This window comes from Heterodontus francisci, chromosome 32 (assembly GCF_036365525.1).
Source record: "Heterodontus francisci isolate sHetFra1 chromosome 32, sHetFra1.hap1, whole genome shotgun sequence".
Classification (NCBI taxonomy): domain Eukaryota; kingdom Metazoa; phylum Chordata; class Chondrichthyes; order Heterodontiformes; family Heterodontidae; genus Heterodontus; species Heterodontus francisci.
This window is the reverse complement of record NC_090402.1, coordinates 53,764,526-53,787,257: the sequence shown is the minus strand read 5'-3', so window position 1 is coordinate 53,787,257 and position 22,732 is coordinate 53,764,526. Positions and strand designations below refer to the sequence as shown.

At 50.8% G+C, this 22,732-nt stretch overlaps 1 protein-coding gene across 2 annotated transcripts in view; it reads right to left on the bottom strand.

The window, feature by feature from the left end:
* Positions 1-424: 424 nt before the first annotated feature.
* The window catches only part of LOC137347522 (apical endosomal glycoprotein-like), an 89,379-nt gene continuing 67,071 nt past the window's right edge, over positions 425-22,732 (bottom strand). The window contains exons 12-16 of one of the 2 annotated variants that reach the window (XM_068011973.1): positions 19,767-19,894; positions 15,812-15,929; positions 5,487-5,665; positions 2,583-2,627; positions 425-550 (exon numbers count right to left, since the gene is read on the bottom strand). In XM_068011973.1, coding sequence (XP_067868074.1) covers positions 2,625-2,627; positions 5,487-5,665; positions 15,812-15,929; positions 19,767-19,894 — 428 coding nt within the window. In that variant the 3' untranslated portion in view covers positions 425-550; positions 2,583-2,624. The remainder of the gene's footprint in view (positions 551-2,582; positions 2,628-5,486; positions 5,666-15,811; positions 15,930-19,766; positions 19,895-22,732) is intronic. The other variant, XM_068011974.1, reaches the window with a different exon arrangement.

Sequence of the window (22,732 nt, the reverse complement as noted above, 5' to 3'; positions counted from 1 at the left end):
TTTCAGTCAGTGGGCAGAGCTAGTAATCCTCTGGCTTGTCAAAACTGAATGAAGAGTCACCTTTAGCTTGTTCTGTCTTTTTATACTACTTGAGATTGGACAACATGAAGGAATAGTTTACACAAGATCTGGCAGTGACCTACTGCTTATCTAGCTGGTCATTATTCAATACAAAGTTTGCAGCTGAATGAGCAGCCCTGGCTCACAAGTAATAAAAAAGTTGCTTATTATACCTGCCTGACATGTGCCTGCCTGTGGTACGGTCACTAAATAAGAGTGTTCTTGGCAATGACTGGAAGGAGTCTAAAGCAGGGTGGGGCAGCACAATGTAGGTCACAGGTCAAGCTCCAAAGAGGTTCTGTAAAGGACTGCAAATCACCCTCATTCTGGAGAAATTATTCTGGGAACTGTTTTTTAGCTTTTATTGATGAGACAATTTTATTTAAATTGTACACAGTGTGTTGGCCCTGGAAGGCGATCAGTCCAGCTCTCCTGCAGCTCACTGTGGCTCTACTCCAAATGAAGGTAAGGGTTCCACTCTCACTGAGTCCTGAAGTGTGAAAGAGAACAGCAGTGTTAGTGTCACTAACCTGACCACCTTCATTTCTGCTGGTGAAAAGGTAAGAATATGCAGATAGTGCTTGTGGGATTCCACTGGGATCCAGCCATCGCCGGTACACTGGACAGACACTGTGTACTGGGATCCAGCCATCGCCGGTACACTGGACAGACACTGTGTACTGGGATCCAGCCATCGCCGGTACACTGGACAGACACTGTGTACTGGGACCCAGCCATCGCCTCTACACTCGACAGACCCTGTGTACTGGGACCCAGCCATCGCCGGTACACTGGACAGACCCTGTGTACTGGGATCCAGCCATCGCCTCTACACTCGACAGACCCTGTGTACTGGGACCCAGCCATCGCCGGTACACTGGACAGACCCTGTGTACTGGGATCCAGCCATCGCCGGTACACTGGACAGACACTGTGTACTGGGACCCAGCCATCGCCTCTACACTCGACAGACCCTGTGTACTGGGACCCAGCCATCGCCGGTACACTGGACAGACCCTGTGTACTGGGATCCAGCCATCGCCGGTACATTGGACAGACCCTGTGTACTGGGACCCAGCCATCGCCGGTACACTGGACAGACACTGTGTACTGGGATCCAGCCATCGCCGGTACACTGGACAGACACTGTGTACTGGGACCCAGCCATCGCCGGTACACTGGACAGACCCTGTGTACTGGGACCCAGCCATCGCCAGTACACTGGACAGACCCTGTGTACTGGGATCCAGCCATCGCCGGTACACTGGACAGACCCTGTGTACTGGGACCCAGCCATCGCCGGTACACTTGACAGACCCTGTGTACTGGGACCCAGCCATCGCCGGTACACTGGACAGACACTGTGTACTGGGACCCAGCCATCGCCGGTACACTGGACAGACACTGTGTACTGGGATCCAGCCATCGCCGGTACACTGGACAGACACTGTGTACTGGGATCCAGCCATCGCCGGTACACTGGACAGACACTGTGTACTGGGATCCAGCCATCGCCGGTACACTGGACAGACCCTGTGTACTGGGACCCAGCCATCGCCGGTACACTGGACAGACACTGTGTACTGGGATCCAGCCATCGCCGGTACACTGGACAGACACTGTGTACTGGGATCCAGCCATCGCCGGTACACTGGACAGACACTGTGTACTGGGAACCAGCCATCGCCGGTACACTGGACAGACCCTGTGTACTGGGACCCAGCCATCGCCGGTACACTGGACAGACCCTGTGTACTGGGACCCAGCCATCGCCGGTACACTGGACAGACCCTGTGTACTGGGACCCAGCCATCGCCGGTACACTGGACAGACCCTGTGTACTGGGACCCAGCCATCGCCGGTACACTGGACAGACCCTGTGTACTGGGACCCAGCCATCGCCGGTACACTGGACAGACACTGTGTACTGGGAACCAGCCATCGCCGGTACACTGGACAGACCCTGTGTACTGGGACCCAGCCATCGCCGGTACACTGGACAGACACTGTGTACTGGGACCCAGCCATCGCCGGTACACTGGACAGACCCTGTGTACTGGGATCCAGCCATCGCCGGTACACTGGACAGACCCTGTGTACTGGGACCCAGCCATCGCCGGTACACTGGACAGACCCTGTGTACTGGGACCCAGCTATCACCTGTACAATGGACAGATGCTGTCTACAGTATAACTGCAGTCCCTCCCTGTGTGCACTATAATGGCACTTCCCATTTATAGAATCATAGAATCTTACAGCACAGAAGAAGGCCATTTTAAATAATGAGCATATCAAAGAATAGTGTCGATCCAGGGGACTGGCAGTGATAAAGAACAGCAAAGAGGGATAAAAAGATAGAAAGAGCTGAAAAAGGGGAATACAAAGATAAAGGGTAGTTAAAGATAATGTGGGCCCTTTAAAAACAGATGTGGATAATATTGCAAATGAAAATAAGGAAATTACACACTTATTGAATAATTACTTTGTGCCGGTCTTCACAGTAGAGGAAGAGGATAATATACCTGATATTCCAGGGAAGTTAATAATGATTCAAGGACTGAAATTCACTAAAGTTAATGTGAGAAAGAAAACAGTATTAGAAAAATAATCACACTGACTGACACACACACAAAGACTGACAAACCCCCAGGATCTTATAGTTTCCACCCGAGGATTTTAAAGGAAGCAGGTGAGGAAATTGTAGATACTTTAGTCATACACCTCGGGACATAAACTCTCTCGATACAGCAATTGTCCCTTTAGATTGGAAAATTGCAAATGTGACTCCATTCAAGAAGGGTGGGAGAGAAATCAGGGAATTATAGATCTGTTAGTATAACATCTGTTGTAGGGAAGTTATTGGAATCTATAATTAAGGGCAGAGTGAGATCTATGAGCTGATCAGCGAGAGCTAACATGGTTTTGTAAAAGGTAGGTCATGTCCAATGAAACTGATTGAATTTTTTGAGGAAGTAACTAAAGTGGTAGACAGGGGAATGTCTATGGATCTAGGTTATATTGATTTCCAGAAGGCTTTGATAAGGATTTTTATCTCTGTTCTTCCCCAAGGATTTATCCTTGGCCCCCTCCTATTTCACAGCTACATGCTGCCCCTCGGCGACATCATCCAAAAACATCTCAGGTTCCATATGTATGCTAATGACACTCACCCCATCTCTCTCAATTCCTCCACTGTCACTAAATTATCAGACTGCTTGTCCAACAGCCAGTACTGAATCGGCAGAAATTTCCTCCAATTAAATATTGGGAAGACCAAAGCCATTGTCTTAGGTCCCCACTACAAATTCTATTCCCTAGCTACACACTCCATCCCTCTCCCTGGAAACTGCCTGAAGCTGAACAAGTCAGTTCACCAAAATAAAAGCAAAATACTGCAGATGCTGGAAATCTGAAGTCTGTTCACCATCTTGGTGTTGTATTTGACCCTGAGATGAGCTTCTGACCACATGTCCTCTCCATCATTTAGCCTAATTCCACATCCACGACATCACCCAACTCTGTCCTGCCTCAGCTTATCTGCTGCTAAAACCCTCACCCATGCCTATGTTAACTCTAAACAGAGCTATTCCAATGCATTCCTGGCTGGTTTCCCACATTCTACCCTCCGTAAATTTGAGGTCATCCAAACTTCTGCTGCCTGTTTCTTAACTTGCACCGAATCCTGTTCACCTATCACCCCTGTGCTCACTGACCTACACTGGTAACGGTCTGGCAACATCTCCATTTTAAAATTAAAAGCAAAATACTGCGGATGCTGGGTGGCCCACCCCCACCTCACTTGCTTATAATCTGTGACTTTTCTAATATTTGTCAGTTCCGAAGAAGGGTCACTGACCCGAAACGTTAACTCTGCTTCTCTTTCCACAGATGCTGCCAGACCTGCTGAGTGGTTCCAGCATTTCTTGTTTTTATTTCAGATTTCCAGCATCCGCAGTATTTTGCTTTTATTATTATGAACATATCCTACCCTTGGCTGAATTATCTTGAGACGGCAGAAGTCCTGGCTCGGGGGCCAAAAGCGGGAGGCAACCCCACTTTGGCAGGCGGCAAGACTCAGGGGCTGCAATTTATCGGCGGCAACCAATTAAGAGGTCGCCGGGACTGCCATCCAATTAAGGAAGGCAGCCTGCCCCCAAGAGCTGTCAACCCAGTCAGAGGGCTGGCAGCTTGGCAGCCTCAGCAGTACCACCACTAGCAATGGCCAATGCTGAGGCTGCAGCTACAGGGAGAGGGCATCTCAATGTTGGGGCGCCCTTGAAGACATGTGAGCAAGGTTGGGGGAAGCCAGGCCCCAGCAGTCGGGTTGGGGTGGGGGAGGGGGGGTTGGGGGGAGGGAGGGTGTCGTGGAGCACCAGTGGTGGTTATTGCCACTGGGGGAGCTGCCCCTTGCACCATGGAGTGCCCATAAAGGTGACGTTCCCCCTCCCCCCCACAGCCCGGAGCCCACTGGAAGGCTGCCAGGTTTGACTGAGTGGTTTCCACATGCAGCAACAGGCCCTTCTGATATGGGTAAAATGCTCACGGAGAGGGGAAGTGGCCCTTAATTGGTCACTTAAGTGGCTCAATTGGACTGCCAGCAGTCAGCTGATCTGCCAAATTTCCCGTCACAGGCAATATGGCATGGCGGCGCAAAGGCATTGGGCTCCCCTTCTGCTGCCTTTCCCCGCCATTTTGCCAGCCCTCTCGTCTCCCAGCTCATCACCAATGGGCCGGGAAAATTCAGCCCTCTGTTTTTTGTCCATGAACCAATCCTCAATCCATGATAGTATATTACCCCTAATCCCATGAGTCCTAATTTTCTGTGATAACATCTTGTGTGGCACTTTTGAAAATCCAAATATACTACATCCACTGGGTCCCCCTTTTCCATTTTACTAGTTCCATCCTCAAAAAACTCCTACAGATTTGGCAAACATGATTTCCCTTTCACTAATCTGTGTTGACTCTGCCTAACCATATCATGTTACCTGTTACCACATGCTTTATAATAGATTCTAGTTTTTTCCATATTAATGATGACAGGCTCGCGGGCCTATTGTTCCCTGTTTTCTCTCTCCCGCCTCACATTTGCTACCTTCCGATCTATGAGCCTGTTCTAGAATTTGGGAATTCCCTAAAATATAGAAGGGTCAATCATCATATATCTGTGTCCTCTGATTAGTGAGTCACCTGCCATTGGAAACGGCTTTTCCTACTCTGTCAAAACCATTCATTATTTTGAACATTTCTATATTGGCATATCATATATAATTCTTTATAAAGGCATATACACTTTTAATTCTTAAGTTTATAGGATAATTGCTTTCTCCCCTCTCTGTGCACTATAATGGTGTGTCCCATTTAATAACTGCTGTTCCCCCTGCCCCTCCATAGTGTCTACTACAATGAACAGCCCCTGCCATTACCTTGTTCTGAAATCGGTAGAACAGGTTGTCAAATCCGAATTGTGGAGTGGACTCACTTGTGCTTCCAGGGGAGCTGAGCCTCCTGTTCCTATGCCAGTAAAGTGCACCGACAACTAAAGCCACCAGCACAGCCAGCATAATGATCACAGCAGCGACAACCCCAGCGGTATGGCCGGAACCTGCAATCAAGCACAACACCACACTCAGTCTCAACACAGTACTCAATTCCAATGTTACTCTGTATCTAACCTGTTTTATTTTCTTTTTTTCACGTTTATAAAATAACTTTATTAAAATCGAATAAATAAAATAAAACTCACATTAAAATGCCATTCTCTGCATCGATGATGCACTCCAGCCCGAGAGTGGCACGGATGGACTGGATGACCAGCGCCAAACTTGACCACCGGCCAAGGGCCAGCTGAACTTTATTGAGGCAACCCCTGCATGTCGTGAGGAAGTCCGCGGTACAAATGAGAGAAGACTCGGTGGGAGGCACAAGGGAGTCCACCGCCTCACTGGTGATGGATTCAAGGTTGTCCTCTGTGTCCCGCATCGAGTCCCCATCCTCCTCCAGGTCGTCACCGCCAGCAGCCGACACACCCAGCATACACTGTGGGGCGGATGTCAGCCGCACCAGCTGGTCCGTTCTCTGTCAGGATCAATGGTAGAGGAATCCCCTCTCGGCTCTTCTGTGGAATTGGAGCTGATGGGCGCCAGTGGTTCAGGACCCCCTTCCACCTTCGACCCCAGGCCAATGAGTGGTCCAGGGGAGATGGTAGTTCCCGACTCCAGAAATGTAGCCAGAGAGAGGATGGCAACTCCTGCCCCGCCAGAGCCCACAGGCCCAGCAGACGGGGCAGTATTTTCACCCATATCTGGGGTCGGGTTCTTCCTGGTCACGAGTGGATTTTGTTTGGGAAGGACTCCACTCCACTCCCACGACGCAGGGACTGATGGGGAGGCTTCTCAAGGAGTGTCCCCAGGCTCCCCCACCACACGCAGGGCTCCACTTGCTCCCTCAGGAAGGGCCACATGTACAGAGGTCTCCCCCTCCCCTCCATGCTGAGGGGTAGGGAGCTCCTGCCCAGGCTTTACAGCCTTGATGGTGGTGGTGGCAGGGGGAACCTGGGGACCCGAATTCGGTAAATGGGCCCTGTGTTACCTCTGTGGAGGGGTGCCTTCTTTTTTTCCTACTAGGACATGGAGGCTCAGAGACCTCTCGGTATTTATTCTTTCTCCGCATCTTCTTTCCACTCGGACGGGCATCCCCTCCCCGCTGGAGGCCGTGAAAACCTCAGCCTCCGGAACCACCTGAGTGGTGGTTGTTGCAGGTGTTGGGGGAGTACGGGGGAGGTGCAGCGATGCTACCCTGGGCCGCCAAGGTGGAGTTGGCAGCCCGGAGGTTGGGGCAGCTCTTCCGAACTTGCCCCACCCACTTGCAGGCACCCCCGTCTGTGTCCAGAAAATGCGGTAGGCCGCCCCCGGAACTCAACATTAAATTGGCCCTCTGTGACCTCCTCCCAAGCCAGCTGCATAAATAACTGGCGGCGGAAGGAGCATATATGTCGGCGGCTGTTCTCCTGAAGACCAATCAGGACTGGGGTGAGCCCTGTCTTTACCTCCCCGAAATGGTGCAGGTGGGGAAGGAGGAGGTCACCAGGAATGAAGGGCAGGACATTAGACAAAATGACCTGTTGCACAGTGGCCTCCAGGGGGTCCACTGGCAGAAAGGACCCACCCACAGTGAGCCCCTTGCTCAGGGCCAGGGACACCGCCCGCTCAGTCTTCAGGAAAAACACAGCCTTCCCGTACATTTTAGAGGCAGCAACAATGGCCGAGGGGCCGACAACCTCAGCCATTGCTTTCACGCATTGACATGTTGGGGTGAACGTAGCTCTTGACCCCATGCTTTGATGTCATCAGTGCAAACGGGTGACAGGGCAACAGGTGCAGCTGCAGCAGCATATGTGCGAGACGGCCCCACCACCAGCGAAGAAGGGCTTGCCCACCCCTCAGAAACAAAGCAAATAAAGTTTTTTAAACTTAAGCAATATGATGCAGGGGTGGAAAGGAAAAGGAGAGGATAGGTGGCCAAGTGGTGGAAGGGAGAGAAAGGCTGCGAGGATGTTGCTCTGTGAACGGTGGTTGGAGCACCTTATTACAGAGTCCAAAGTCCAGTCTTCCAGTCAGTCTGGATGGCTGGTGCTGCCTGGTTCTCTCCTTTTCCTGCTGTTGTAAACTTTCTTCAGCTGAGCAGCTCCAGCCATCCAGAGCCACGCAGTTGGGATGGGGAGGGAGCCCCCTTTGTGCAGGAAGAAAGAAAAACACAAGAGCAAATACAGGGGCTCCCTATAGAATTTGGCAGCCCCACCCCTGGATCTTCCGGCACCTCCCTCCCACAACAGTTCAAACAATAAAGCATTTCTCTGGTGCTCAGACACCCACCTCTCCAAAATAACTTATCAGTCTTCTTTGTCCTTACAGAATAGAAACAGTTGAAGTTGTAAGTTTCAGCTCTCAGCTCTCTCCTCTCCAGCTGTTTCACCTAACTGCACACAGGAAGTGCTCCAAACTCTCCAGCCAATCTCGTTTCTTTTTCTTTTTTTACTCTATATCTAACTCCTTTTTTTATATATAAGGTGGCCTTTATACCCCAGGCCCCTTTTATTTTGCTTGAGGGGGCTTTCATTTCCCAGACCCCGTTTATATACATTTTAAATAAATTTTAAATAAATAACTTTATTAAAATCAAATAAATAAAACAAAAACTCAGATTAAAATAGCATATTTGGCATCAATGATGCACTCCAGCCCCTGCGGTGCCTACCGGTCGCAGAAGGCCTCAAGCAAACCGACTGACACCACATGCTCCTTCTCCAGGGACACCCAGGCGCGAACGTAACCACGGAAGAAGGGCAGACAATCAGGGCGGATGTACCCGCTGACAGCCCGCAGCCTGGACCTGTGAATAGTTACCTTGGCCAGACCCAGGAGCAGACCGACGAGGAGATCCTGCTCCCTGCCCACCCCCCTCTGCACCGGGTGCCCAAAGATCAGGAGCGTGGGGCTGAAGTGCAGCCAAAACCTGAGGAACAGCCCCTTCAAATACTCAAACAGGGGCTGCAACCTCACACGTTCCATATATACATGGAACATGGATTCGTCCTGGCCACAGAAATTACAGGCGGCCTGGGAGTCCATGAACCTGCTAAAAAGTCTATTACGTGGGCCTGCCCTGTGCAGCACTCTTCACCCCAAGTTCCCGATGTAAAGGGGGAGGACTCCCGCATAGAGAGACCTCCACCGGGGTTTCCCCTCATCGCCAGATGGCAACACAGACCGCCAGGGTGTGTTCGGGTGGTGGGCAAGGAAGTGGAGAGTGTGCAGGAGCAGCATGTACAGGAAACCCCTCCGCGCTGTGTGGAATAGCACAGAGGGCATTATCGAGAGGTGGCTGAGGTTGTGCTGGACAGGCTCCCGAGGAGGGTTTCGGGGCTTGGATTCGATGAGCAGTTCCGTCGAGTGGGGGTCAGCTCAGCTGGGAGCACTCTGCACTGTCAAGCCCCCTCAATGCACCCTCAAGTCACCCGCAGTGAGGTACGTCCCGGGGGCTTTGGCTACTCCTCCGCCCGTCGGTCCGTCCCCGGAGCCGGCCACCCAGACAGCCAAGGAGCTCTCCTCTGCCGGCGGGAGAGCTCTCTGACTGGAGGCGACCATGTTCTAGACTTGGAATAGATCCCGGTAAAAGACAGGCAACTCCCTCAGAGAGGCACGGCTAACTTTCTCCACTGGGAGCTGCCTGTCGTCTTGAAGGCAGTGACCCTGGCAGAAAAAATACGTCGCCAGCGCACACCATCTGGGAGGACGCTTGATGTACAGGTGTCTCTGCAAGGTCCGAAGGCGGAGAGTCACAGCCTGGGTGCGGACGCACACCAGCGACTGGCCGCCCTCCTCAATCAGGAGACTCAGGACCACGGCAGAGACCCAGTGTTTCCTCTTGCCCCAGAAGAAATCAACGAGTTTCTTCTGGATCTTGGTGGCGAATGCAGGGGCCGGGGCCAAAGTGACCAACCGGTACCAGCACAGATTCGAGGCCATCAGTTGGTTTATGACCAGTGCTCGGCCCCTGTAGGAAAGCACTCCGAGCAGTCCTGTCCAGTGCCCCAGCCAAGTGGTGACTTTTGCCTTCAACTCCTGCCAGTTTGCCGGCCAGGCTTCCTCAGCGGGGCTAAGGTGGACTCCCAGAGAGAGGAGGTGCGCGGTGCTCCACACAAAAAGTGTTAACTCCTCCGGTAGGGAGTCCATCCGCCACTGACCCACCAGGAGTCCGGAACATTTCTCCCAATTGATCCTCACGGAGGACGCGGCAGAAAAGGTCTGCTGGCAGTCACGCATCCTCCGCAAGTCAACTGGATCTGTGACCGCGAGGAGCATGACATCGGCGTAAGCCGTGAGGACGACCCGCATGGCCGGCCCGTGCAGAGCCAATCCGGTTAACCTCTTGCGAAACAGGCACAGGAACGGCTCCACGCAGCTGGTATACAATTGGCCGGACATGGGGCATACCTGATGCACACCTCTCCCAAAGCGAAGGGGTGCCATCAAGGACCTGTTAACTTTGACCAGACACTCTATGGCGGCGTATAAAAGTCAGACCTGGGCCACGAAATGTGGCCCGAGTCCAAAAGCGCGCAGAGTCCCGATAAGGTATTCATGTTCCACCCTGTCAAACGCCTTCTCCTGATCGAGGGAGAGAAAGACGACCGACAGACCAGTCCTCTGGGAAAGATGGATCAGGTCCCGGACCAGGTGGATGTTGTCCTGGATGGACCAGCCCAGGACTGTGTAGGACTGGTCGGGGTGGATCATGTGGGCCAGCACGGAGCCCAGGTGGGTAGATATAGCCCGGGCAAAGATTTTATCATCTGTGCTGAGGAGGGAGACTGGACGCCAGTTTTTAAGCAGGTGGAGATCGCCCCTCTTTGGTCCTGCGCCACGAGAGGGGTAACTCCACGGTCGCCAGGCTTTCCCCCAGAACCCGCACGTAATCCTCCCCCAGGACGTCCCAGAACGCCCTGAGGAACTCCACGGTCAGCCCATCCAGCCCTGGGGATTTGCCCCTCGAGAGCAGGTGGAGGGCGCCGGTCAGCTCTACCAACATGAGCGGAGCCTCCATTGCTTTGACGCCCTCTGGGCTGACCTGCAGTAGGTCCGCCCACAAATCTCTGCACGCATCCTCGCTGGATGGATCCGGAGAGAACAACGCACTGTAAATATATGGACCAGGAGGCCCATTCCCTCCAGATCCGCGATGGAGGATCCGTCAATAGCCAGCAGCTCGATGAGCTGCTTACGGACCCCCGCCATGTTCCAGCGAGTAGAAGGTGAGGCGCGGTCCAAATCTTCCAGGATCTGGATCGCAACCTCACGTAAGCGGCTCGGGACCCTATGAGCTGCAGGTCCCTCAGGGCGCCCTTCTCTTTGTACGCTTGCCACAGGACTGGGTCCGCGACGGCATGACCGAGGTGGGACTCCAAGTCAAGCACCTCCCTCTCTAGGGGCCCGATCTCTGCTTCCCGCCTTTTGGTCGATCCCTTCGCGTACTCCTGACAGAAGGCATGGATGTGAGTCTTGCCCACATCCCACCATAGCCTCAAGGAAGGGCAGCCCCCCTGCTTCCTTCTCCAGTCGGTCCAGAATCGATGGAACGAGACCCAGAATCGCACATCCTCCAGCAGCTGGTTGTTATAGTGCCAGTATGCGGACCCCGCCTGTGTGCGGAAGTAGAGTGAACTCCGCCCACACCAGGTGGTGGTCCGAGCACGGCACCAGCTGCCTGGAGGCCACTGAGACGTGGGAGACGTATTCCTGCAAAAGTAGAGGCGGTCGATTCGGGACCCTCCTCCTCCAGACCTCCATGTGAAGGCACCGGAGTCCGGATGGAGATTCCGCCAGACGTCCACCAAGTTGAAGGAGCTGATCAGTTCTCTCAACTTCTCCACCAACGCTTGGCCGCGCTGGGGACTGGAGCAATCCCCCACCTCGAGGGTACAGTTAAAATCCCCCCTGAGGATGATGCACTTGCCGCTATCGATGGAGCTCAAGAGAAGCGCGCTTGCAGCGCACCAGGCCTGGGCGCGTACACGTTCACAAAGTGGAGAGGCACACTACCCAGACGAATGGCGAGGTGTACCAAGTGGTCTGGCACGAGCTCCTTGACCCCCAAGTTCTCCGGCTGAAAAGTCGGGGCTAACAAGTTAGCCACCCCACTAGAAATAGGGGTGAGGTGACTCATGTAGACCCCAAGTGGCTTCGTCTCCCGGAACGATGTGGGTTTCCTGCAGAAAGCTCACCGCATATCTCCCTTCCCTGAGGACTGAGAGATTGTGAAATCTGCGGTGTGATCCCCTGCTGCCGTCGATGTTGAGGCTGGCTATGGTTATCTTCATCTCAAAGGTACTTAAAAACCGTCACCAACACCTCACCGTGAGAAGGGAGTGGAAGTGCACCTGGCCTTCCACCCACCCAGCAACCCATTGAGGAACGCATTAAATCGGCGCCTCTCAACCAGTTTCACGCCCGCGCCCTTGCCCACTTTCTTGAGGGCGGCACGGACGGACTGGATGATCAGCACCAGATTCGACCAACGGCCGAGGGCCAGCTGAACTTTATTGCAGCAGCCCCTGCATGCCGCAAGGAAATCCCAGAGTTCTGCCGTGGGGATGAGAGAAGACTCAGTGGGAGGCACGAGGGACTCCACCACCTCACTGGCGATGGAATAAATGTCCTCCTCCATGCCCTACACCGAGTCCCCATCCTCCTCCAGGTCGTCACCGCCAGCGGCCGACACATCCATCACACACTGTGCGGCGGATGTCCCGGCCGCGCCAGCTGGTCCCGCCTCCGTCACAGTCCCACCTCCAGGATCGATGGCGGAGGAGTCCTCTCTGTGTTCTACTGTGAAACTGAAGCCTATGGGCGCCAGTGGTTCAGGACCCCCCTCCACCTCCATCCCCAGGCCAGTGAGCGGTCCAGGGGAGACAGAGATTCACGACTCTGGAAATTCAACCGGAGTCACGACCGGAGGCGGAGAGAGGAGACCATCTCCCACTCTGCCAGCGCCCACAGGTCCAGCAGATGGGGCAGCATTTTCAGTTATAACTGGGTCGGCCACATCCTGGTTGGGAGTGGATTCTGGCTGGGAGGGCTGACCCTTTGGGGCCTCGCCCTCCCTTCCACTCAGGGCACCTGACCCAGTGGCAGAAAGGGCTCTCCCACCACAAGCAGGGCTCCACTTGCTGCTTCAGGAAGGGCTGAATGTACCGGGGTCTCCCCCTCCCCTCCATCCTGAGGGGTAGGGAGCTCCTGCCCAGACTTTGCAGCCTTGATGGTGATGGTGGCAGGGGAAACCTGGGGACCCAAACCAGTAGTCAGCTCCCCTCTAACGGATGGGCCCTGCATCTCTGTGGAGGGGTGCCTTCTCTTTTTCCCAGTTGGGCACGGAAGCTCTGAGACCTCCATGTCATCAGAGGCCTCTGCCTCCGCACCCTCTTTTTTCAGTTACCTTGGGCCTGAGCCCAGCCCTGGGGCAGCCAGGTTCCCCGGAACTGGGCCTTGGGCTGAGCTGGGGCTCGGGTTGTGGCATGGTGTTCAGGGGACACGCCTCTCGGTGTTTATTTTTTCCCCGTGCCTTCCTTCCACTCAGACGGGCACTCCCCTCCCTGCCGGGGGCCATGAAAATCACAGTCTCCGGAACCAACTAAGGTGTCTGTCGGTGGTATAGGGGGAGTGGGAGGAGGTGCAGTGGTGCCATCCTGGGCCGCCAAGTTGGAGTTGGCGACCAGGAAGTTGTGGCAGTTCTTACGAACATGCCCCATCCCCTTGCAGACATGGCAACGCCCGTCTGAGGTCCAGAGGACGTGGTAGGCCGTCCCCTGGAACTCCACACTGAAGTGGCCCTCCAAGACTCCTCCCGCGCCAGCTGCATAAATAGCTGGCAGCGAAAGGAGTAGACATATCGGAGGCTGTGCTCCTGAAGACCGAGCGGGACTGGGGTGATCCCCGACCTCACCTCCCCCAGTTGGTGCAGGTGGGGGAGGAGGAGCTCATCAGGATTGAAGAGCGGGACGTTTGACAACATTATCCGCTGCGCGGTGGCCCCCAGAGGGTCCACTGGCAGGAAAGTCCCACCCACTGTGAGCCCCGTACTCAGGGCGAGGGCCACCGCCCGCTCGGTTTTCAGGAAGAACACAGCCTTCCCATACATTTTTGAGACTGCCACAATGGCCAAGAGGCCAACAACCTCGGCCATTGCCTTGATGCAAGCCTCAATAGTCATGGTTGGGTGCGTGTCCCTCTTTACCCCATGCTTTGATGTTAAGATTTTAAATGGTGACGGGGCCACAGGAGTGGCTGCCGCAGCTGCTGCAACATAGGAAGACCCCGCCACCGGAGAGGACTGAAAAGCCATGGGGTAGAAGAGTTACACGCACTGTGTGTGGAGAGCAAAAAAAAAGTAAATACAATAATAAATCGAAAATGCAAACACTTATAGGATTATTGCAAAGGGGAAGAGGCTGAGGGAAATGAAGGCCAGGAGGAATCAATCTTTGTTGGTATTTACAAAAAATAAGTCTTTTAGCTGGTCTTCCAGTTGGGAGGGTGGGGCAATGTCTTCACCTGGGTCAGCTGTAAGCTGCTCAGGCACACGCCTCTTTTGATGTTGAGAATAAGAAGTCTCTTCACTTGGGCAGCTCCAGCTGTCCCAAGCTCAGTAGTCGGGGTGGGGAGGGAGCTCCCTATCCAAAGGTGTTAAACACAGGAGCTCCCTATTGAACAATACAGCCCCACCCAAGGTCTTCAGGTCTCTTCTTCCCCCACCCCCAACAATCAATGAAAAAGACTTCAATATGAAACAAACTCACAGAAGAGCTTCCATCGTGATAGTCATAGAGTCATACAGCACTGAAACAGGCCCTTCGGCCCACCGAGTCTGTGCCGACCAACAACCACCCATTTATACTAATCCTACATTTATCCCATATTCCCTACCACATCCCCACCATTCTCCTACCACCTACCTATACTAGGGGCAATTTACAATGGCCAAATTACCTATCAACCTGCAAGTCTTTGGCTGTGGGAGGAAACCAGAGCACCTGGCGGAAACCCACGCAGTCAGAGGGAGAACTTGCAAACTCCACACAGGCAGTACCCAGAACCGAACCCAGGTTGCTGGAGCTGTGAGGCTGCAGTGCTAACCACTGCGTTCCAGCTCTCTGCCTTCCTTTGTTGCCAATGTGGATAAACCTTTCTTTCAATCTCATTCTCTCCCTCTTGCAGCAGTCACATAGCTTCCTGCCTCTGCACACAGCCATAGTCAGCTGAACCTCGTTAACTACTCAGCACCTCCAATTAGGCAGCAGCCAACCCCAATTTTTTTTTCTTCTTTTTTTCTCTATTAATCACTTTCATCATCTTGACCTGAACAAAAGTAATTGACTGGAAACTTAAACTCTGTATCTCTCTGTATCTAACCCTGTGTAGTACCTCTCCTGGGAGTGTTTGATGGGGATAGTGTAGAGGGAGCTTTACTCTGTATCTAACACTTTTTTTTTTAAAGTGAGCTTTATTCTATATCTAACCCTGTTTTTTTTTTTGAACCTGTGGAATTCTCTACCGTAGAAGGCAGTGGAGGCCAAGTCATTAAATATATTCAAGAAAGAGATAGATATATTTCTTAATGCCAAAGGGATCAAGGGATATGGGGAGAAAGCGGCAACAGGATACTGAATTAGACAATCAGCCATGATCTTTTTTGAATGGCGGAGCAGGTCCGAAGGGCCAAATGGCCTACTCCTGCTCCTATTTTCTATGTTTCTATGTATCTAACTCATGTTGTATCGGTCCTGGGAGTGTTTGATGGGACAGTGTAGAGGGAGCTTTACTCTTGTATCTAACCTGTGCTGTATCTGTCCTGGGAGTGTTTGATGGGACAGCGTAGAGAGAGCTTTACTCTGTATCTAACCCTGTGTTGTACCTACCCTGGGAGTGTTTGATGGGGACAGTGTAGAGGGAGCTTTACTCTGTATCTAACCCCGTGTTGTAACTACTCCAGGAGTGTTTGATCAGTCAGTTGACTTGGTCCCATGACGTTCCAACTCCGAGGCGAGAGCTGAGCCAGGTCTGATGTTACTGTTGGTTATTGCAGGCTCTGGCAATCGACCACAAGCCCTGAGTTATATCCACGTGACACAATGCAATGTGTTGGCAGTAGGTGTTGTTAGGCAGAGAATTTCTGCTACAATAAAACATGGTCTTACCCCCAAAAACATCATCTGTTTTAACTCCGTGACAGTTCATTCCGGGAGAATACACAACATCGTCAATGGCAACGTAACCGGTCTCTGCGATATCCGTTTTCACAGCTTTAAAACCCACCTATGGAAGGACACAGTCTGTCAGGAACAATGGCCATGGTCAGCCTGAGTAACACAAGACGTCAAGCCTCCTCTTCAGCATGCGGTCAATCAAATCTTTTCCTCATGCTCTGTTGTTAATCAGTGTCAGCCATAGCTCAATGGTAACGTTTCTCCTCTGGGTCAGTAGGTCATGGGTTCAGGTGCCAGCCCATAATTCATACTGACACACAATTGTAGTACTGAGAGACTGCTCTACTATCAGAGAGTCAATGCTGAGGGAGTTCTGCACTATCAGAGGAGCAGGACTGAAGGAGTGCTGCACTGCCAGAGGGATGAAGCTGGGCTGGTGGAAGGGGTATCAATTGGCAAACACTTTGGTGGAAGTGATCATAATTCAGTTAGATTTAGGGTAGTTTTGCAAAAGGACAAAGATAGACCAGGCATAGTGCTCAATTGGAGAAAAGCTAATTTTACTAAGCTGAGTTGTTAGTTAGCTAAAGTGGACTGGAAACAACTATTTGATGGTAAAACAGTGCTGGATCAGTGGGAGGTATTCAAGGAAGAGATAGTGAAGATTCGGAGCAAGCATGTTCCCTTAACAAAGAAGGATGGGACTAACGAATCCAGAGCACCCTGGATGTCAAGGGGCAGAAAGGAGAGGATAAAGAAAAAAAGGAGGCTTAGACAGATACTGAGGGCTCAATACCGCAGAAACCTAGAGGAGTGCAAAAAGTAGGGGTGAAATTAAAAAAGAAATTAAGAAAGTAAAGAAGGGCATGAAAAATATTGGCAAGTAAAATCAAGGAAAACCCAAAGATTTTTTATAAATACATAAAGAGCAAGAGGATAACTAAAGAAAGAGTAGGGTCTATTGGGAACAAAGGGATAACCTGTGTGTGGAGGTGGAGAACGTGGGTATGGTTCTTAATTAATACTTTGTGCCTGTTTTCATAAAAGAGAGGGACAATACAGACATTGCAATCAGTAAGCAGGAGAGTGAAAATTTAGATAAAATTAACATAGTGAGAAACGAAGTATTAAGGGTTTTACATCTTTGAAAGTGGGTTATTCCCCAGGCCCAGATGAAATGTATCCAGGGCTGTTAAGGGAAGCAAGAGAAGAAATAGTGAAGGTTCTGACCTTCATTTTCCAGTCCTCTCTGGGTACAGGGTGTGGTGCTAGAAGACTGGAGGACAGCTAACATTGTACCATTGTTTAAAAAGGGAGAAAAGGATAGACTGAGTAATTACAGGCCAGTTAGCCATACCTTGATTTTGGGAAAAACATTGGAAAAAATTCTGTGGGACAGGATAAATCGTCATTTAGACAGACACGGATTAATCAAAGACAGTCAGCAGGGATTTGTTTAGTGAAGGTCTTGACTAACTAACATGATTGAAGTTTTAGAGAAGGTAACAAGGAGGGTCGTTGGGGGTAGTGTATTTGATGTAGTCTGTATGATTTTAGCAAGGCTTTTGATAAGGTCCCACATGGCAGACTGGTCACAAAAGTAAAAGCCCATGGGATTCAAGGAAAAGTGGCAAATTGGATCTAAAATTGGCTCAGAGGCAGGAAGCAAAGGGTAATGTTTGATGGGTGTTTTTGTGACTGGAAGGCTGTTTCCAGTGGGGTCCGCAGGGCTCAGTACTGGGTTCCTTGCTTTTAGTGGTATATATCAATGATTTGGACTTGAATGTAGGGGGTATTATTAAGAAGTTTGCAAAGAGTGGCCATGTGGTTGGTAATGAAGAAGAAAGCTGTAGACTGCAGGAAAGTGTCAATGGACTAGTCAGGTGGCAGATGGAGTTCAATCCAGAGAAGTGTGAGGTAGTGCATTTGGGGAAAGCTAACCAGGCAAGGGAATACACAATAAATTGGAGGTTACTGAGAAGTGTAAAGGAACAGAGGGACTTTGAAATGCATGTCCACATGTCCCTGAAGGTGGTTGGACAGGTAGATAAGGTGGTCAAGAAGGCATACGGGATACTTGCATTTATTAGCCAAGGCATAGCATACATGAGCAGGGAGGTTTTGCTGGAACTGCATAATACCCTGGTCAGGCCTGAGCTGGAGTACTGCATGCAGTTCTGGTCACTGCACTGGAGGAAAGATGTAATTGCAGTAGAGAGGATACAGAGGAGATTTACGAGGATGTTGCCTGGACTGGAGAATTTTAGTTATGAGGAAAGATTCGATAGGCTAGGGATGTTTTCTTTAGAACAGAGGAGGCTGAGGGGAGACCTAATTGAAGTGTATAAAATTTGAGGGGTCTAGATAGAGTGGATAAGAAGGCCCAATTGCCCTTGGTTGAGGGCGCCTAGATTTAAGGTATGAAGTAGGAGCTGTAGAGGGGATTTGAGGGGAAATTCATTCACCCAGAGGGTTGTGTGGGTCTGGAACTCACTGACTGAAATGGTGGTAGAGACAAAAACCCTCAAAATATTTCATAAATACTTGGATGTGCACTTGAAGTGGCGAAACCTGCAAGGTTACGGAACAAGAGTTGGAAAGTGGATTAAGATGGATGGCTCCTTGTTGGCTGGTACGGACATTATTAGCTGAATGACCTCTTTCTGTACTGGGATTGAGGGATACAGTGAGAGAGTGGGTAGGTGGGATTGAGGGATACAGTGAGAGGGTGGGTAGGTGGGATTGAGGGATATGGTGAGAGGGTGAGTAGGTGGGATTGAGGGATATGGTGAGAGGGTGAGATTGAGGAATATGGTGAGAGGGTGGGTAGATGGGATTGAGGGATATGGTGAGAGGGTGAGCTGAATCCCCCACCATCAACATCCTGGGGGTTACCATTGACCAGAAACTGAACTAGAGTAGCCAAATAAATACCGTGGCTACAAGAACAGGTCAGAGGCTAGGAATCCTGCAGCGAGTTACTCATCTCCTGACTCCCCAAAGCCTGTCCACCATCTACAAGGCACAAGTCAGGAGTGTAATGGAATGCTCTCCACTTGCCTGTATGGGTGCAGCTCCAACAACACTCAAGAAGCTCAACACCATCCAGGACAAAGCAGCCCGCTTGATTGGCACCCCATCCACAAACATTCACTCCCTCCACCACCCATGCACAGTGGCAGCAGTGTGTACTATTTGCAAGATGCACTGCAGCAACGCACCAAGGCTCCTTCGACAGCACCTTCCAAACCCGTGACCTCTACCAACTAGAAGGACAAGGGCAGCAGATGCATGGGAACACCACCACCTGCAAGTTCCCCTCCAAGTCACACACCATCCTGACTTGGAACTATGTCGCCGTTCCTTCACTGTCGCTGGGTCAAAATCCTGGAACTCCCTTCCTAACAGCACTGTGGGTATATCTACCCCATACAGAAGGCAGCGGTTCAAGAAGGCAGCTCACCACCACCTTCTCATGGGCAATTAGGGATGGGCAATAAATGCTGGCCTGGCCAGTGACGCCCACATCCCATGAATGAATTTTTTAAAAAGGTGCAATTGAGGGATAGGGTCAGAGGTATGTAGGTTTGATTGATATGGTGAGATGGTGAGATTGTTCTGTGAATGTGATGCTGTTATTGTTTTTCAAGATCTTTTCACCTGTATTTGTGTGAGAGCACACCCGCCGTCTTTAATAGGATGCGAGCTCAAAGGCAGCCAATTAAGAGGCCACCTCCAGATAAAGAGCTCCCCTGGTCTGGCTCCCTGGCAAGTGCAGGGTCAGGACTCCCACTTGGACCCAACATTGGAGTCGCAAAGCTTGTGGGAAAATCCTGCCCAATGTTTCCTTGGACACAACCTGAATTTGAGGCTTTGAAAGAACCAACAAAGGCAAGGCTCCCAGTCTAAGCTGACTGGTTAAAGTACCGGAAAAAGCTGGACTGACCTGGAATACTGCCAAACTCTCCACAGTGATGTTGACAGCTTGCCATTTCTTACTCTGGGAATCCTTGGCCTCCCAGATCACAGGCTCCTGATCAATTTGGTATCGAAAAACCTTTAGGGCTCCGTGCACTGCAAACAATACATGAAGGGAAGGTCAGGAAACAGGACTTGGGAGCAACACATATCATAAGATCATAAGAACTAGGAGCAGGAGTAGGCCGTCTGGCCCCTCGAGCCTGCTCCGCCATTCAATAAGATCATGGCTGATCTTTTCGTGGACTCAGATCCACTTACCCGCGCTCCCACCGTATCCCTTAATTCCTTTATTATTCAAAAAGATATCTACCTTAGCTTTAAAGACGTTTACTGAAGAAGCGTCAACTACTTCACTGGGCAAGGAATTCCATAGATTAACAACCCTCTGGGTGAAGAAGTTCCTTCTTAATTCAGTCCTAAATCTGCTCCCTCTAATCTTGAGGCTATGCTCTCTTGTCCTAGCTTCACCTGCCAGTGGAAACATCCTCTCTACTTGTATCTTATCTATTCCCTTCATGATTTTATATGTTTCTATAAAATCCCCCCTCATTCTTCTGAACTCCAATGAATATAATCCCAATCTACTCAGTCTCTCCTCATAAGCCAACCCCCTCAACTCCGGAATCAACCGAGTGAACCTCCTCTGCACCCTCTCCAGTGCCAGAATATCCTTTCTCAAGTAAGGAAACCAAAACTGCACACAGTACTCCAGGTGCGGCCTCACCAGTACCTTATACAGCTGCAACATAACCTCTCTGCTTTTAAACTCAATCCCTTTAGCAATGAAGGACAAAATTCCATTTGCCTTCCTAATTACTTGCTGTACCTGCAGACCAACCTTCTGCGATTCATGCACAAGGACACCCAGGTCCCTCTGCATAGCAGCATGCTGCAACTTTTTACCATTCAAGTAATAATCCTTTTTACTGTTACTCCTACCGAAATGAATGACTTCACATTTATTAACATTGTATTCCATCTGCCAGACCTTTGCCCACTCACTCAATGTATCTATGTTCCTCTGCAAAGTTTCACAGTCATCTGCACACTTTGCTCTGCCACTCATCTTAGTGTCATCTGCAAACTTTGACACCCTACACGTGGTCCCCAACTCCAAATCATCTATATAAATTGTAAATAATTGCAGTCCCAACACCGATCCCTGAGGCACACCACTAGTGACTGATTGCCACCCAGAATAGCACTCATTTATCCCCACTCTCTGCTTCCTGTTAGTCAACCAATCCTCTATCCATGCTAATACTTTACCCCTGACGCCATGCATCCTTATCTTATGCAGCAGCCTCTTGTGCGGCACCTTGTCGAAGGCCTTTTGGAAATCTAGGTACACCACATACACTGGGTCCCCATTGTCCACCTTGCTCGTAATGTCATCATAGAATTCCAAAAGATTTGTCGAGCATGACCTGCCCTTCATGAACCCATGCTGCGTCTGCCCAATGGGACAATTTCTATCGAGATGCCATGCTATTTCTTCCTTGATAATAGACTCAAGCATCTTCCCCACTACAGAGGTTAAGCTAACCGGTCTATAATTCCCCATCTTTTGTCTACCTCCCTTTTTAAACAGTGACGTCACATCTGCTGTTTTCCAATCAGCTGGGACTACCCCAGAGTCCAGTGAATTTTGGAAAATTACCGTCAGTGCACCTGCTATTTCTCCCGCCATCTCTTTTAGTACCCTGGGATGCATTCCATCAGGGCCAGGAGACTTATCAATCCTTAGCTCCATTAGCTTGCCCAACACTACCTCTTCCGTAATAATGATTGTTTCCAGGTCCTCACCTACGTCCGACCAAACAGGATTGAAAATGTGAGAATCTAGATTGGATTTCTAATCCTTGACAAAGCTGCAACAGTACTTAAATCAACAAAACATGAATGTTCCTTTCCCTCTCCAAAAAGACTTAGGTACAATTCCACAGTGACCAAGCCCCACTGGGGTACAGTTCCACAGGCACTGGATCTCACTGCGGTACAGTTCCAAAGACACTGATTCTCACTGGGTGCAGTTTCACAGACACTGACTCCAACTGGAATACATTTCTACAGGCACTGACTCTCAATGGGATACAGTTCCACAAAAACTGACTCAACACTGGGGTACAGGTCCACAGGCAGTGACTCACAGTGGGATACCGTTCCACAGACACTGAATCTCACTACGGTACAGTTCTACAAACACTGACTCTAACTGGGATACATTTCTACAGGCACTTACTCTCAATGGGATACAATTCCACAGACACTGGATCTCATTGGGGTAGAATTCCACATACACTGGATCTCACTGGGGTACAATTCCACAGACACTGGATCTCACGGGACACAGTTCCACAGGCACTGATTCTCACTGGGGTACAGTTCCACAGGCACTGTGTCTCACTGGGGTAGAGTTCCACAGACACTGATTCTCACTGGGGTACAATTCCACAGAAACTGACTAACTGGGATACATTTCTACAGGCACTGACTCTCAATGGGATACAAATCCACAGACACTGGATCTCATTGGGGTACAATTCCACAGACACTGGATCTCACTAGGGTACAGTTCCACAGGCAGTGACACTCACTGGGGTACAGTTCCACAGGTGCTGACTCTCACTGGGGTACAGTTCCACAGAAACTGACTCAACACTAGGGTACAGTTCCACAGGCAGTGACACTCACTGGGGTACAGTTCCACAGAAACTGACTCAACACTAGGGTACAGTTCCACAGGCAGTGACACTCACTGGGGTACAGTTCCACAGGTGCTGACTCTCACTGGGGTACAGTTCCACAGAAACTGACTCAACACTAGGGTACAGTTCCACAGGCAGTGACACTCACTGGGGTACAGTTCCACAGAAACTGACTCAACACTAGGGTACAGTTCCACAGGCAGTGACACTCACTGGGGTACAG